This window comes from Simochromis diagramma, unplaced genomic scaffold (assembly GCF_900408965.1).
Source record: "Simochromis diagramma unplaced genomic scaffold, fSimDia1.1 OVJJ01000585.1, whole genome shotgun sequence".
NCBI classification, from domain to species: Eukaryota; Metazoa; Chordata; class Actinopteri; order Cichliformes; family Cichlidae; genus Simochromis; species Simochromis diagramma.
The window spans coordinates 4859039-4875620 of record NW_024387398.1 but is presented as its reverse complement, the minus strand read 5'-3'; the positions used below and the strand labels follow the sequence as shown (position 1 = coordinate 4875620).

The window sequence follows — 16582 nt, the reverse complement described above, 5'->3', positions numbered from 1 at the left end:
ACAAATGTAGTCAGACAGCATTATTAAACTTATAATTGGATTTAAACTGAATTATATTCAGGTTTTGCTGTGGAGTGAACTCAGCTAAGCGATTATATTGGACAGTAGTGTATTTGTTTTTGTGTAATTTATGCACAACTGAAGCCAAACTGAAGTCATGCACTTCAATACTTTTTGCAAAACCTCCAACAGACTGTACCTTTGACAAGAAGGTTACTTACTTGAAATGACCTAAAATACAATGCAGCTTGTAACAGTTTTGATTTGTGAGGTTAACCATGTAAAATTAACATTATTAATTCAAAATAGCTGCACTATTCAGTGTATTAACACATGAATAATATGAATATACTGTATGTACAATATTACTGATGATCAGTTTACCACTTAAGCATATTTATTTCTACTACAGCACGCTTTAGAAGAAGCAGCATTGTGTCCCTGAACACCTGAACATGATCAGCACATCTGATTCGTTTTAACCTGGAAATATCTTGAATCATCAGATAAAATATGCTTCCCCCGGTGGAATCAAAAAATAAAAAATAAATTCCACACCCCTTGGAGTATCTTTAGGAATTTCAAGGGGCAAACATTGCCTGTAGCTCTGAGGGGCACCACCAGGGGGCTCTGGTCTCAAAGCCAAGTACAGCCAGGGGCAATTATTGAAACTTTTCACTTATCAACATGAGACCTTAATGTCCATGAAACACCAGAATGTCTCTGATATAAAAGTCTGACCGCGTGCTGAAGGTCAGTATGCCTTTTAGAGGATGAATATGATGATATAACAGCTGATCAGGTACAGAGATAGATATATGTGTGTTGTGTATGGGTGAGTAAATAAAATGATTTACTGGACTACACAGATAACGTTCATGCTGCTGCAACAACTGGTTTTACAGTATAAATTAAGTAATTTAACATTTTCATTCTCTTGTGTTTCTCTTCACCACAAAGGTGTTTGTTTGTTTTTTGTTTTTGTTTTTTTAAAAACAACCCTATGACAGATGTGTTTTCTAATGGTGACTGATGTTTGAGGGCATTTGTTTGCTTGACAGAATGCATCTCATAACAGCAAGCAAGTCTAAGGGGATTTAGGCAGTATACGATGAGTGTGAATTCTCCATTGTATACATTTCCACTTGCACTCTGCTCAGTGGACACAGAGCTCTCCTAGCTGGCTTGTCTCTGCATGTTTGGCGTGACCCAAATAGCCTAACTTGTTTCTAATTTCCTCTGTTTATTATATTTCTTTGTATCAAAGACTTTGCGTTTCACAAGACCACCATGGAAGCGGCAATCAAATGTGGACAACAAGACAAAATACCCAGCTTTTACAGACAAAACCTCATGGGGTGAATGAGTGTGTGTGTTTTTGTGAAAGAGAGAGGGATTCCACGATGTGAAGTGCTGACATCTGCTGCAGGCGCTCGCAGGGCTGGAATGTGATACCCTCCTTTACACAAAGGGCCTTGGCCCTTCCAACAGGCACATGAAGACCTCTATATGCCCCTCTCCACAGGGGCAACACAAGTATGAAATGACTGCATCAATGTCCCACGCCTTCTTTCCTGAGCCATTAACTTGGATTAAAACCACAAAAGCTTCCCTTCTTACCTTGATGCTGGAGAGATGGTTGCTCTATATTCTCTTTGAGTTGGTAGTTTCTAAGCTATGTGAAGCTGGGGGTAAATTGCTGCAGCATTGCATCATGCGTCTGGCTCAATGGGTTCAATATGTCTCCAGCTCCCCTTTGATTGTTGTGTCTGTGCTGCAGCAGACTTACCATACAGCGGGGGATACACTGTTGCATTTTGCCAACAATAGGATGGGAGGAACCACATAAAACACAGTTGATGAGGTACAACATTGTGCTGGGGAGAAAGGAAATTGGGAACAGGAGGGAGTATTGTTTCAAGCGGTGTCTCTGCTTTGATATGACAAATTGAGAACCTTAAACATTTCCTTCCACAGAAACATTCCAGGGGAGCACAAAACTGCATGTTAAAAAGTTTTCTTTTGGGGCGCATTTATCTTTCATTCAGTGAATCAAGGTTTTAAACAATTACTCAGTGGTTAAACAATGTTACTTAGGAATGTTATATGGAAGGTTTTAGTCTAAATCATGGGACTCCTGATGTGAATATATACTGTGAACTGCACTGTATATATTATACACTGGATGGATCATGATTTAATGGGATAAAAATGCAACCGGGCCATGGTGTTGTAGTCCAGTAAAATAAGCAGAGAAACAGATAAAGGACTAGTAAGACAGTGGGTACAACTGGTGTACACACAGCAGAAAGTGAAATGTGTCCCTTAAAAAAAAATCCAGAAATACCCTAAAATGTCTCCTTCACATTTTTTGTATCTCTACTCTTATATTTCTATATTTACAATATAGGCTAATCGTTTGATCTGGTGTTATAGTGTTTTAAGTTATTCTGTAGTTTTAAAGATATATTTCCAAAAGTATTACCGCTTATGTAAATCCTTAACAACAGACTGTGTGATCTCGGGAGGCTGAAACTTTTGGCTAGAAATTATTTGAAAAGTGTGTAACCATCAAACAAACAAAACAAAAACAAAACATAAAACGGACCCGTAAGGGAGTGAAACACCTCGTTAAACCAGGCAGCAACTCAATAGTTAACATCCTGGGAGTTTCCTCCGCTGAGAAGTTGTACTTTATGTATAGCACCTGTTGTGCCGTCAGTTGCCAGTCTCCAAAAAGCCAACCCCGGGCGCGCAGCGATATTTTATCTCAGACTCCAAGTTATGACTCTAGACCGCGCCAGAAAACAGAAAACGTCTCGGTGTTGCGAATGGTTTCAAAGTACAGGCTGTATCAAGTTGCTTCACTCTCTCGCTGTCTCTGTGTGTGAGCCTTTGCTGTAATGCGTAAAGATCTGCAGGGATTTATCAGACGGAGTGAAGAACGCACCGTGGACGCGCGCTTTACCCAAAATGCGACTGTGTCTTTCTAATGTTCTCGTCGCGTAGATTATATGCGTGCACAAGGGTATTTTTTATAACTAATACCGGGATTATAACAACATAAAAGTAAACTTTGCTCAACTTCCCATTGAACCAACAGGTGCGCATTTGCACTGCGCAGAAGCGGCAGGTTTGGAACCTCTGCAGAGGAGTCGTTCTAACTTCTCAAGTTAAAATTTTGTTCCCGAACTTTCTTCCGAAGGACTGATGCTTAAAATTAAGTGGATTTTACTCTGCGCTTATCCTCTCCAAATGTGTCCGAAACAGCACTGGTGCCCTGTAAACGACGCATGTGTGTGGTGATACAAACCGTCCCGTCTACAGCGCTTTGTGATCGCCGGCTACCACTCATCCAAATGATCCTTCCATTAATATTCCTTCTTGCATCGCTTCTCCAACAATATGGCTCGGAAGCTGAATCAAGTCATGTCAGCAAATTTCCCCTACCAAGCGTAAAGGAGCAAAACGGTGAGTTTCGATGCATTCTAGTTCATTCTTAAAAGTTCAAACTTTTGAATGATTGCTCACACAACCTAGATGCTCATTCTTACTGGGCTTAAAGACATTCCTTTGAAAAAGTAGATCTTTTGAATGAATAGAAGCATTTTATTTAGTTCAAACAGTATTATCCAGGATAGGAAGTGCAGTATTACCCTTTACCTTTAAAGCGTACCCCGTATGCTTAAAAGGGGAAACCCATCTGAAATTCCTTGCCCCTCGGGAGAAGTTTTTCTTGTGATCATAAAAAAAGGCTCCATTCATTCAGGAGCAGTCACTCAGGGCGATGTAATTTGGGGCTCATGTGAAATGACTCCAATGAACTTCACTAATTCTGAAATCCTTTCCCCCATTTTTCCCTGTTTAATTTTATTTCCATGCTAATGACAAGAGTATAACTGTGTTTAGCTAAGTAAGTAAATAATTAGTCTCCAGTGATTGTTTTGCCATCATGGGGAATTTGACAGTCTTTGTTGTTCTTTGTTGTTGTAAGCATCTTTCAAATCTTAATTTAATACTTAAGATTGTGTATTATGATTATTAGTTTTGGCTTATTTTAAGTTTTATATCTTGATCCCTTATATTCCCAGTGCTGACATTATCTCTTCATAACAAACTTTATATGTCCTGCATATGAATGACAAAGGTTTATAAGAATTACAAAAGAAGCCAAGACATGCTGGTACAAGAAATGTAAGTCCAAAAAGCTTGCCATAGAATAGTTTATGTGTGACCGATCCTGTGCATGTGAGCCTTTTAGTCAGGAGTCCTAAAATGTGATGTTTGATTATTATTTTGCTTATGTGAAGCACATAACAAGTCGTGACATAGAAGCAGACTATGTATCACATAGCTTAAAGTACCTATATCTTGTAGATATGGTTAATCTTCATACATTTCTTGATCTTCAGTAACCAGTAGGTTTGACTCGACTTGTGCGAGGGCATGCAGCTCTGACTTCACTACAGTAACAGTCAGGGTTGGGAAATCAGAGCCTCCTGGTGGGATATCCAGGTTTAATCAGGACGGCTGAGAAAGGAAAACAACAGAGAGGAGGGAGGGAGGGCAGGGAGAGTGATGAAGGAGGTGGAGGGGAAGTGTGGTGGGGGAGATGTTAAACTGTCAAGGAACTCTTTAAAAAGGCGGTCACACTTTGGCTGAGGGCAAAGCTGGCCAGACCGTCTGTAACCTTTGACTGGAGTGTCTGAGTGCTCTATTCTGCTGTGCTTGATTGCAGATGCTCTGTGAGACAATTTGATATCGATCTGACGGAGGGGAGAAAGCCAGACCTGTCTGGCATGTTTAGTAGTAGTTGCCTGGAGAGTTACGGTCCCCAGTCGTATTAAACTTGGCAAGCGGCTGCTGATGACTCCATAAGATATCAGAGGGCACCATCTCCCATTGAGAGCCAGAGCTGTGCAGAGTAACCATCTGTCACAATGAATGATTTGGACAAAAACTCTCAAAATGAACTCTAAAATCAAAATTCTGTGTTTTGGGGTAATAAATAACGTCAACATTTCTTTCCTCCACTGGTGAGAATAATGTTACAGTGTTGTGTATGTCATTTTTATGTGTTTGCCAAATGACTATAGGGTTTCATGGTTATTAAGAGGAAACACTGCTAAAAATGACTTCTCCAGTCACTACAAAGAAGCTGTGTAGTGTAAGGTTTTGAAAATGAAATAGCGCTGAAGGAAAGTACATGTATCAATCTAGCTCAAGTGCTACCCCAGCCTTGGGTCTTCAACATATTGTTTTATTAAAGGTAAAACAACATTGCTGTTTCTGAAAAAGTTAGAAACAACAATGTTGTCCTGTTTTTGCCAGAAAGGCATGCCATCATTTAAGCCTACCTCTCTGGAATGAAGCAAATAACATCAGAGGATCGGATCCATCGAGTATTACTTTCATTCTCAAGCATTTGCAAGAGGAAATCAAAAGTTTATATCATCATAAAACACATTTTATATGAGACAGGATTTTGATTTGTGATGAAACAACATGATTCACAGTCTGTATACTATGATGTAGCACTGATTGACTTATTATTCAATAGCCTATAAGCTTGTTTCATTATGCAGTGATGGCCTGATACCAGTTGTCAACACTGCAAACCCAGCTAAAGCTCCATCTCAGCTTCCCGATCACACAGGTCATCTCAGGGGCACCTCTTATATCACTTCTCCGAGATAAGTGGTTTGCCTTCTCTTTCCCGTAGAAGGCCATGTTTTTTTTTGCCAAGGCCACCCATAAGCAGAGAGCCAGATATTTTCAGAAAAATCCAGCAACAGATATTTGTAGGAGATGCGGATTACCTGTGATATTCCCACATAACCCCCCGAGCACCACTGGAGGAAGGTATGCACCACACTAGACCTGCCAATGATCACAGAGGCTGCTGTTCCGCTAAAGATTAAGAGATTAGAAGGAGGACTGGGGTCATAAGGATCAAGGGCCTATGGGGAACATATGCAGTGTACCACTTATACATAGATGGAGGACAGAGGAGCATTATACATTCAGTGGATTATGATTATGATATAGACAAACAAGACATTTGCACCGGGAACATACTGGGTGGCCTCGTATGAATCGTGACTTTTTCAGGTGTAACATAGAGTACAATATTTGTTTATTCTCCGATAGCTGAGAACAGCTGTTAATAGCATATTTGTAGAGTAGCAAAGGAGGAGGAGTCCTTTTGGTTGCCGGCAAAATCCTATTCATTTAAGTGATTGACAGCTAAAGTACTTCTAAGGCTTGCCTAGCCACAGTATTTAAAAGATTACCAACTGCCTTGAGAAATACTTGGTAATTTAATAAAGAGTCAAAGATCTTAGCCTGTGTACAAAATCACTTAAGGCAAGAAGTAAATTGCAACTCCTAAGAAGCATTTTTTGTAAGAAATATTTCATCATAGAGCTGAAACGTTTATACTGAAACTAAATTAAGTTTAGTTTATCTGGCTGAGTGAAAGCACTTTTTGACTTTGGGTCAACTTTTATTCAAGGATTAATGCATCTAAAAACTTTAATTGTACTCGGTGGAGCAGGTGTTCATGACAGAGCTTTAAATTTGTATTTTTCTCTGTCTAAAGTTGAAATCATTTTAAACAGCTGACACAATGAAAATATAGTAAAAACATAAAAACCTAATATAAAATCACTGTCCCACTCTTTATGGTGAAACAAGCATTTCATACAAATTATGATACTATTATGTCATCTCATATCATATTGTACAGTATGCGTATTGTGTAATTGTTAAAGTTAAGAAGAAGTATAATGTCTTTGGGTTTTTTTGGGGGGTTTTTTGTTCTCAGCCCACTGTTACAAAATCTGCCCTGACAAGACCAAACATAGTCATTTGTAATGGGTCAAGCCTCTTCTACTAAATATGACCAGCTGGCATTCATGTATCCACCATGTTATTTTAAGTGGTTTCCATAGTGCTTAGCTCTGGGTTCAAATATGAAATTACAACTATGACTCTGAAACCAGTCAAACAAAATGTGCCTGCCTTGGAATTTCAACTCATTCTTTTATACAGGTTAGATGTTTCCTGACCCTGGGAAAGCTTGTTTCCACTTAGGGGGATCCGTGCTTTGATGGATATGCTTGAATGAATGAATGCAGCACTATGCAGTTAATCATTGTATTGGGCAGTGCAATAGCAGCTGGTATGCTTGTCTGAATTAAAACCATCAAAGAAAATGGATGGCTTGAATGTTCAATAAACTCAGTGGGAAGCATAGAGGGCAGACGTTACACCAAGGAGATCACTATAGTGAGATGAAAAACACAATTGTAAGGAGGTTTATCAGGGTTTTTATTTGCTGAGTGAACGTGATGGATTTTTTTCATTTATACAAACGAGTTTGGCTTCTTTTCCCTGTCCAATATGGAAGACACTAAATACACCAGCTTCTGAATAACCATTTAGTGTTAGTAAGAGAAAGAAAAATGCACTTATGTGAATTTTCCACAACAGTAGCAGTAGAAACCACTGGATACAGGCAGGTCTATGTCTTCTGGCAAGAGGAAATTTTCCCCTCAACATCTCACTCCAGAGTGGGGGACCCTGGATAAAAGTGTCTATGTTTTTCCTGTCAGCACTATTTGAACATGGAGTGCTGTATTTGGCAAGCAAAGCATGCCACCGCCTGCCTGCTGTTTGTCATTTCAGGCAGCCAGTGCACCATCTCTCCCACCACCTCAAGAGGCTTTCCGGGGGCTCTGGGTCATAGGTTTAAGCTCTAGTGAGGAAAAATAGTATCTATAGAAACCTATTCTGTCTTTTCTTGGCTCGGTGTTTGTGAATTTTTCTTCACTGCACACAATGCTTTGGCTGCCAGTGGTATAATGAAGACCATTTTGTTATACAAACAAAATGCAGGAGGGGGAGGGGACTAATACCTTAAAGCTACTTTCCACTGCTCCTTATTCATAAGGGGTCACCACAGTGGGTAGTTCCACAAATTTGATTTGGGAGGTTTTTACACCAGATGCCTTCCTGATGTAACCATCAAGGGATGTGCATCCCCTCTTTGGAGAACAAGGGGACTGAAACCTCATTCTCCAAAAAAAACTAATCACTTTCATTGCCTCTTTGCAGCAGCACATCAAGAAACAGTAAAATAGTGAACCACATAATGTTTTTGTGTCAGTTTTACACACATAATTTGACTTTATTTGAAGATTTGCTTCTCCCAACCTGTTAACTGTCATTTTCCTTTTAGCTTAGCTTTGACTTCCACCAGTCACTGCAACCTGTTCTCCACCCCAAAGGCTTCAAATTGCATTGCACTGGCTAGTCTTTTTCATGCATTTTTCATCATGCATCGGTGCTATAAAGTTCAATCGTCCCTCAGCATATTAAATGGATTCACTTCCATTAAATGGATTGCAAGAAAATGCTCTGCTTGTGCTGCAAGGAAATGATGGACAAACCTGTTGGATATGGCGGAACTTTGTTTTGGTGGTTAACGTGAAAGGTTATGTTTTAATGCAAACAATAGTGTTTTTATAAAACTAAACACAGTGTGGGTGCTTAAATCTAAAAGAAAATTCACAGAAAAGACAAAGTTGAAAAAAAATTATATAAAAAAAGCAAACTGAAACGATAATAATAGCAATCCAAGCTGGGACTTGAATTCCTGTCTTCTGATTTAAAGCACTGTGATTATGCTATGAGCCTTTCAACTTGCCTGCTACCTTTTGGGCTTTTATTATTGCTTGTTTCTTCCTTTTGAGGCACAATAGTAAGGGATCATCCACTGCATTACAATATGATGAGAATAAATTCTTGAAATAGCAACAATATGTAACAAGTAGGAAGTAACAACGAGTTGATCTTTGAGGGAACAACTTGGTCTCTTAACAAAATCTGATTTTCTGTGTACATGGAAACAACCTTTTCTTTCTATCTAATGATTTCAACGATAGTACTAACTAATTAATGTCTAACTGATAATAGAATAAAAGGAAAAAATGAGCAGTTTTTTCAAAACATCCCACAGTTATTCATTCATTACTCCCCATGTAAAAGACATTCAGTAGTTTGGTCAACAGCAGCAATTCCTACTATTCAGCATTATTTTAAGTATCACTGAGAGATACATGGAAGCACAAAGGTAATCTTCTATAAAACTGGATCCAAGTCATCATGGGATGCAGCTGAAAGTACTGAATTTTGTGTTAAGATTTATTTTTCCGCTGTATTGCAAAATTGTAAGACTGCCCTCTTTTTTTAAAGTTAAGTAACTTCAAGTGTCAACATGAATAGGTGCCTGTAACGTGTATTAGAGTTGTCAGTTTTACATTGGCTAAAACGTATCCACATTTCCTAAAACATGTGTTTAACATTTTAAAATGGACTGTTTTCATCCCAAAGAGGATCTTTTTCAAATTCCTTCATGAAGACAGAATGCATGAAAGAACCTGAAAACTAAAGGGTTGGTTAAGTCTTTCATAAAATCTGTTTTTGGAAATGTGAACACAGTACATCTTCATCTTAGTAGGCATGGAGTAAGTCGCTTAAGTTTGAATAGATTTAGACGTTCAGTAGGTCCACTTTATGTACTCTGGTGCATTTGAAAGTGAAAAATCTGGATGTTAGTGAGGAAACACATTCATTTTCATGCTGCAAAAGGATAAATATTGTTGTAAAATAATATATTTTCTTGCTGTGTTTCTTTGCTCACAGTTTCTTATCAGCTCAATGTCTGTAGCAGGCTCATTGTCCTGTCTCTGTCTGCTGCCCTCAAATAAGAAATCCACTTTCTGAAATATTACCAGCTTCCAGATAAGAATTGAGAGCAGACAATATCATTTCAAATGTTCAGCTTTGTCAGTGTTTCCTGGTGAATAGTTGTTCTGAAAGCTGCCATTTCACTCACATTGTTAAAAATGTTATATTATACTCCACAAGCAAAATAAATACAGATAACTTTTCTATCATGTTTTTTTTCCTTATCAGCAAAATGAAATTACTTAAATCGAAAAGCAATTTAGCTCCCTAAATGGAAGGACTTGGTGAATGTTATCAGCTGCTTTGGCACAATAACTCAAGTAGCTACAGCATGACTAGCTGGCACAGAACAAAGCAGTTACACATGAAGCAGGGTGAATAAAACAAAGCAAAAAGAAAAGGAGAAATTCTGGTTTAAATGCATGTTTTCCAGAGTGTGCTTATTCTCATAGTCTGATGAAGTGTCGGACTAGTTCAGTATATCTGGCTAAAGTAAAAGTTACTTATCACAGCAAATACCAGCTATTCTCTGTAAATTAACATGGTGTTCAAAACAGAATTTGCATTTTCTTACTGGAAAAAATGGTTGCTGATTTATATTATTTCTTCTTTTGGAGAAAAATGCATCCATAGAGCAAGATATGCTTATTTTTATTGCATCATTGAATGAGACAAAGGCCTGCATTAACACATGACCATCACAATGTAAGTTGCATTCCATTTTCATTTAGGTAATTTGTCACTCTAATCAAAGTAATCTATCCCCTCTATTGTTTATATCTCATTTCCATGGTTGTATGCATTTCACTTCCACAATCTTTAATATGGGCTGCATAAGAATTTGAGTTGCACAGTTGTAATTTAGGTACATTTAGCTCTGAAAACAAAACATGTCAAGGCAAGAAATTGCACTTATCTCTGAAGCCTTGTAATATAAAAACTATGATAGCAATGTTTAAAAAAGGGGGGGGGGGGGCTCTAAAAAATTGTTCGATCAAAGTCTGACAAGAATCAGTGTCGTTCTTGTTGTAACAAAACAGATTCCCTCTAAAACAGGAGGTTCCATTGATAAAATATTTGGATCATCTTGAGGCTGTGAAGTTTGAAACCTGGCCAACGTGGCACTGTTTTAACACAGACCTCAGTTGTCCTGTGAGTATTGGTTTTCTTACGGTAACTGGAATTCCAGCCTTGACTAAATATCTTGGCAGTGAGATGAGTTGACCTTGGTTACCGTCTCTGGCATGTCTGCATAACGTGGCAGATGTCATCACCTTCTATCACAGAGGTATTTCACTGTCCTGTTTTGACTCTTCAGATTCACCATCTATCTATCTATCTATCTATCTATCTATCTATCTATCTATCTATCTATCTATCTAGTAGTTACTAAGGAAAATAAAAGCTCTAAACTAATGTAGATAAGGTGGAACTTCTGGAACTGTTTTCTTACACAATCATCCTTACTTATCTCTAATGTCTAATGTTAACCAGATGTAATACCATAATAACTGTTTAATAACATAGATAGGATGGGTTCAAAAGCAGTCCTATAAAGGGCTTTATCTGGTTCTGTGGTCTTAATGGCACTTAATGAGTAAATTTCTCCAGGCAATTTGAAGAACTTGGAGGTCTTCTGTTGGTTTAGGCTGGGTGAGTTGCTTCTGTTGGACTGACTTGATGAAACTGAGATCAGGGATTTATGGGAGCATCTCACTGATGATAGATCTTTATGAGTCTGGCTCTACTTGGAGTGATTGTCATGCTTCAGAAGAAATTTGGGACTCTTCGCATGTTTTTTTAGTGCAGCTTCATGGTGGCTAAGAATCTAAACATCTAGAGCTTCTAAAACTTTTTTTTTAAAACTGCAGCTATTTGTGAAAAGTTGCTCTGTTTTAGGACACTGCTGAGTCTAAGATCCATGCCAAAATGGGGCATATATCTTAGAGGAAAGTAAACAGTGGAGCCATGAATCAGGGATTATAGTATGAAGACCCAACACTGTGGCACAAATAATCCCAGCTGTCCCCCTTCCTCTTCATTATGATGAGAAGGGTTCATCATGTGTGAAACTGAGACTAGGTTCATCTGATGCAGCAGAGATATTTCATGGTTATCAAGCACCATCATTAAGCATGCTAATTTTAGAAAGAGGCAGCAAGAGTTAGCGATGTGTGAACACCCTCATACAGCTCAGAATATATATTAGACAGATCAGTGCTTAATGTGTAGTTTTGGCAGTTTATGAGAATAAGCCAATGATCTGTATATAATGGTAGCATTTTACTAACTTAAAAACATAATTTTGAATATAAAAAGCGAAATCTGTATTTACAGCACCCATTTGGAAAGAATACATTTTCATTGGATTGGACATAAACAAGCCTGTATGTTTCATTTAATCAGTAAAACAACTTTAAAAGCATGCAGTATATTTTATGAACTTATAACAAAGCTGTGCAGTATACTACAACCCAAGTCCAAACATAGAAAAAGCTGTACAGTGTCGTGTAAATGTGGACTGTTTGTCAGGTGCATTGTTGGCATATATTTCCAGGCTTCTGTAGTTAAATATTTTCATTACAGTGCGTGTAATGCCTTGCAATACAAACTACAGCTTATAGTGGGTATCTTCTTGTTTTCGTTCAGTAGAGACTTGGCAGTTTCCTTTGTGTTTAATCAACTTGTGCACCAATCTGACCAGGAAAAAATACATCTGCGTGGGACTACTTGAACTGCTCTACCGTTCAGGGACATTTTTTACCTGATCGATTACAATCTACAAGAATCAATACTAAAGTAAATACTTTTTAGATTAATATTTTATCCCTTGCAGCATGGTGTGCATCAGGTCAAGGTCTTTGGGCTGTTTTTGGCTTGCCAGAGCTCATGCATGCATAGCTGAACTATTTAGCATATCAGTGAACTTTATCTTTTCATGTGTTGCTTATGGAGGTAACTGGATATGTACAACATGATTCAACATTCTGAGTATATATGAAGTTATTTCTTTTGCTTTCAGTTTTCAGTCACTAAACAAATTCCAATGTAAATTAAATGACCTTTATTTCTTGTTTATGTGCCACTGGAGGAGAGTGAGAAAAGAACCAGAAGCTATTAAAGGGAGATGTGAAATATCCCATCTCTAATGCATTTAAGGGGGTAAAATAAAAAGCACACCTGTCCCAGTAATCACTGGTACACTGCCGTCTCATGCTGGTCGGATTATGTCATCTAGCACATGGTGAGATGTGATATACGATGCTATGCCAGTGCCATACAGAGTCGGTAACCTAATCACACGTACTATTTTGAGAATGTATGGCTTTTCCCAAAGCACAAATAGGTTTTCGGGCATGCTGGATGTAGTCACCCCCGGCGTGCTTACGCTTGGATCCCCAAGAGAGGGTATCCGTTTCATTTCCAGTCCAGCTGGAATGAAAATACACATTAGCTATTAGGTCTTATGACTGACCAGAATGATTTGCCAACTGTGTGCGAGCATGTTCATGTATCAATGTCTGCATGCAGAACAGGACCTTCAGCAGTTTCTTTTTAACAAAACATGAGTGACTTTTACTTTTACTCAAGTATGTTGGGGTACAGGGTTATCCTGTGGCGCTGGGAAGTGTTTTGTCTTCAAGGTAAATCTTTGGCATAGGAACTTACAGTTTGTTGGATACGAAAGGGAAGCAATTTTACTTGTGGAATTTGGAGCTTCTTCAAATGTCCAATGTAATACTGGACGCAACATCATCATATAGGATCAAGTTTAAAGCATGAATTATTTGTTTGTCAATCACCTGATTAAGCTGGAACTGGGAACAGAGAACAAATTAAGACAGAACATAATATTACTCCTCACAAAGATGACATCTGAAGTAGAATTTCCACGGATTTCCTTATAATAATGTTCAAAATTTGATATTGTTTGTTTTCATGTTGGGCCAATAAATTAACATCTATTTCTTGTTATACATGCAGTGAAGATACATGTGGTTGTATTTCCTGCAAGAACCAACAAGCGCCAAAGATTAACTAAAAGCCTTTCTACAAAAGATTGTAAAGAGATATGCAGACACTTGACTTGGCCTTTTGTATTCCATTCACAATGTACTGAACAAAATTGTGATGAATATGATACACTGTGTTAATGTGGCAATTTGTTGCAGGGCTGCTGTCCTTGTACACTGAAAAAAAAGCTGGCAAAACAAAGTAACTTACTGGAAGAGCGGGCTTTATTCATTCAACAGGGAATCTTATAGTGGGTTAGTAAGGGATCCCTTGACACTTCTTTCTTTCACTTTTTTTTGGAACATGAATTCTAGTTTAATGTTGAATAGGTTGCAGTATGGGTACTGTGATGAGCTCTCTGAGCATGTTTTCATGCTAAATGCTTTAAACAGATTGTACTTAATGATTAAAAGGGAATGTGATTGTGGTTGTGTTTGGTGCAGATGGGCATAATATAAAGGGCTCAAGTGCCCAGATGTTGCATAGCTCAGTATCACTTGAGGCATACAACATTTGAGAAACTCGATGATGTGGAATTACACACAGGGACCATGGTGCGATTAGAAGATGGCAACAAATTTAGAACTGTTATAAATGTGAAATATAGAAATGGTGCGATAATATTTATGGCACCTTTAAAGCAGAATATTGTCATTTAGGAAGTACTGGGCATAATGTGTTTTACTACTAGGTATTATGCCATTTAACTACACCATTGGGTGTGGCATTTCTCACAGCAGGCTTGTATTAGCAGGAAAAGCACATGTGTGCCAATAAGCTGTGCCAGAATGCACAATACATGGGTCAGACGAGCCTTTATTAATGTATTAGACAGATCCGTGACTGGAAAGTCAAAATATCCACTGTGACTAAGAGGTGTTTAATGTTGTTGTTGACATAGAATTGTGTTACATCTGGATACAAGTGGAAACAAGAATGGCGATAAATCCCCTGAAAGGTCTTAAATGTCTAGCGTTATGTGTATTAAAGGCCTTCGATCTTAAATGAAGTTAAAGATAGTGTTCACAGTCTGAGCGGAAAGATTGAGTTTATCTCCACACCGGTGATCATTGACATGACATAAATCGGGCACTCTGCCACGCCAGGTAATGAACATTTCAATAGGACAAAAAACGCTGTTTATTTTTTTGAGTTTTGTTTAGTTTCTAGGTTTAGCATGTTTTATGTCTTATCTTTTGTCTTGGCTGATCTTAAACCTCAGCAGTGTATCCAAGCTTGGTAGCTTTGTCCCTTGTAAATTTAGTTCCCATTTGTGCTGTAAAAAAATGTTAAAGGGCACCTGTTATGGCTCATATTTTTATTCTTGGAGTCAACTAAGTTCAGGTAGAACTTCATAATACAGCCCATAACGTATAATTGTAAATTTAGGGTGTATTTCCCCCCCATCTAAAATGCTTAACAATAGGTGGTTAGCTGACTTTGGTCAAGTATTTGATTGGAATTCCTCCTTTAGGAGGTAGTTTGGCCACTTTCAACCAGTTGGAGACCTCGTGGCAGACCCAGGACACGCTGGTGTGACCATTTATTTCAAAATGCAGGTGACAATAAAATGTGCAAAATGATTAATAACAGACTAATAATAGACTAAATGAATAAAATATAGACATATCTGTATCTAGGGTCATCTTGAGAGTGAAAGAGAATGCCCACTACTACTCACCAGTTGTATTTCTCCAAGACTTCCACAGTCCATTTTCTTCTTCACAGGGAAGATTGTTTGATAACAGCTTGAAGGACACCTCATGAATGAATAATGCTGTGAGAAAGAGAGACTCTGTAAGAAGTCTGTCTTTCACAAGAAAAGGTGCCCCTTTTTCCTTCTCCTCCTCCTCCTACTTCACATTTTTCATCTCTTCAGCTGTCTCTAATTAGGACTTTTACAGACGACAGCATTAAAATGGCCCGGAACTACTGCAACTAATGAGACACCAATGACAAGGCAGATCTTTCATGCACAACTCCGTTTGTCAAAATCTATCTTTCATTTTGTGCTTTGACAGCCAAAGTTTGTTCAGCACTTTGTTTCCCTTCACACCTGTTGACAGGCTTTAGCGGAGATTTAAGCAGGTCACAGAGTTGGCTTGTTTTTGGCAACGTTTGCAGTATTGGATGCTTGCAGTGTTCAGTTTTCACAGGCAGATTATGGACGTGTTTGCATGCTTGGTGTCAGTGTAACGTTTGTTTTAACCACTCTGCTGCTGCCAGTGTTTCTGTTATAAATATAACTGAAAATATATTAAATATTGTCAGTTATCACATAGGCAGAGAGCAGCTGGATTTGCAGTCAAATGCTACTTGCATTCGTCATTGTATTGTAAGATAGGTTTGAACGTAAGTATGAATTCAAAAACTCAAGTAATTTGTGAAAACAACGATTTTAAAAATAAAAAAAGATCACTCACATGGTCCTACATCATTTAAATTTAGATAACTACTATTGAAAAAACATGTTCAAACTGACTGATGATCAGGTGACTCAAAAGTCAAACAAACATAATTAGTAGGAGACTTTTTTACTTCTTATTGTGTAAGTGTGTGTGTGTGTGTGTGTGTGTGTGTGTGTGTGTGTGTGTGTGTGTGTGTGTGTGTGTGTGTGTGTGTGTGTGGTGCATGTGTGTGTTTTGCTTTGTTAGAGCAGTATTTAGTACAGTAGTTTTTAGGTACATAACAAGCTTGTTATCATCTGAATTCTGAGTCATCTGAATCATACTGTCAAAGCACAAACATTTACTGTTATTGTAAAGTGACTTCAATTAGTCTACCTAAATAGCCAAGAGATCAAGTAACGAACAGG

The 16582-nt window shown here is 38.2% G+C and overlaps 1 protein-coding gene across 1 annotated transcript in view; it reads left to right on the top strand.

Annotated features, from left to right (window-relative positions):
* Positions 1-2710: 2710 nt before the first annotated feature.
* The window catches only part of pdgfc (platelet derived growth factor c), a 48956-nt gene continuing 35084 nt past the window's right edge, over positions 2711-16582 (top strand). Inside the window, exon 1 of the mRNA XM_040010354.1 lies at positions 2711-3471. Coding sequence (XP_039866288.1) covers positions 3294-3471 — 178 coding nt within the window. The 5' untranslated portion in view covers positions 2711-3293. The remainder of the gene's footprint in view (positions 3472-16582) is intronic.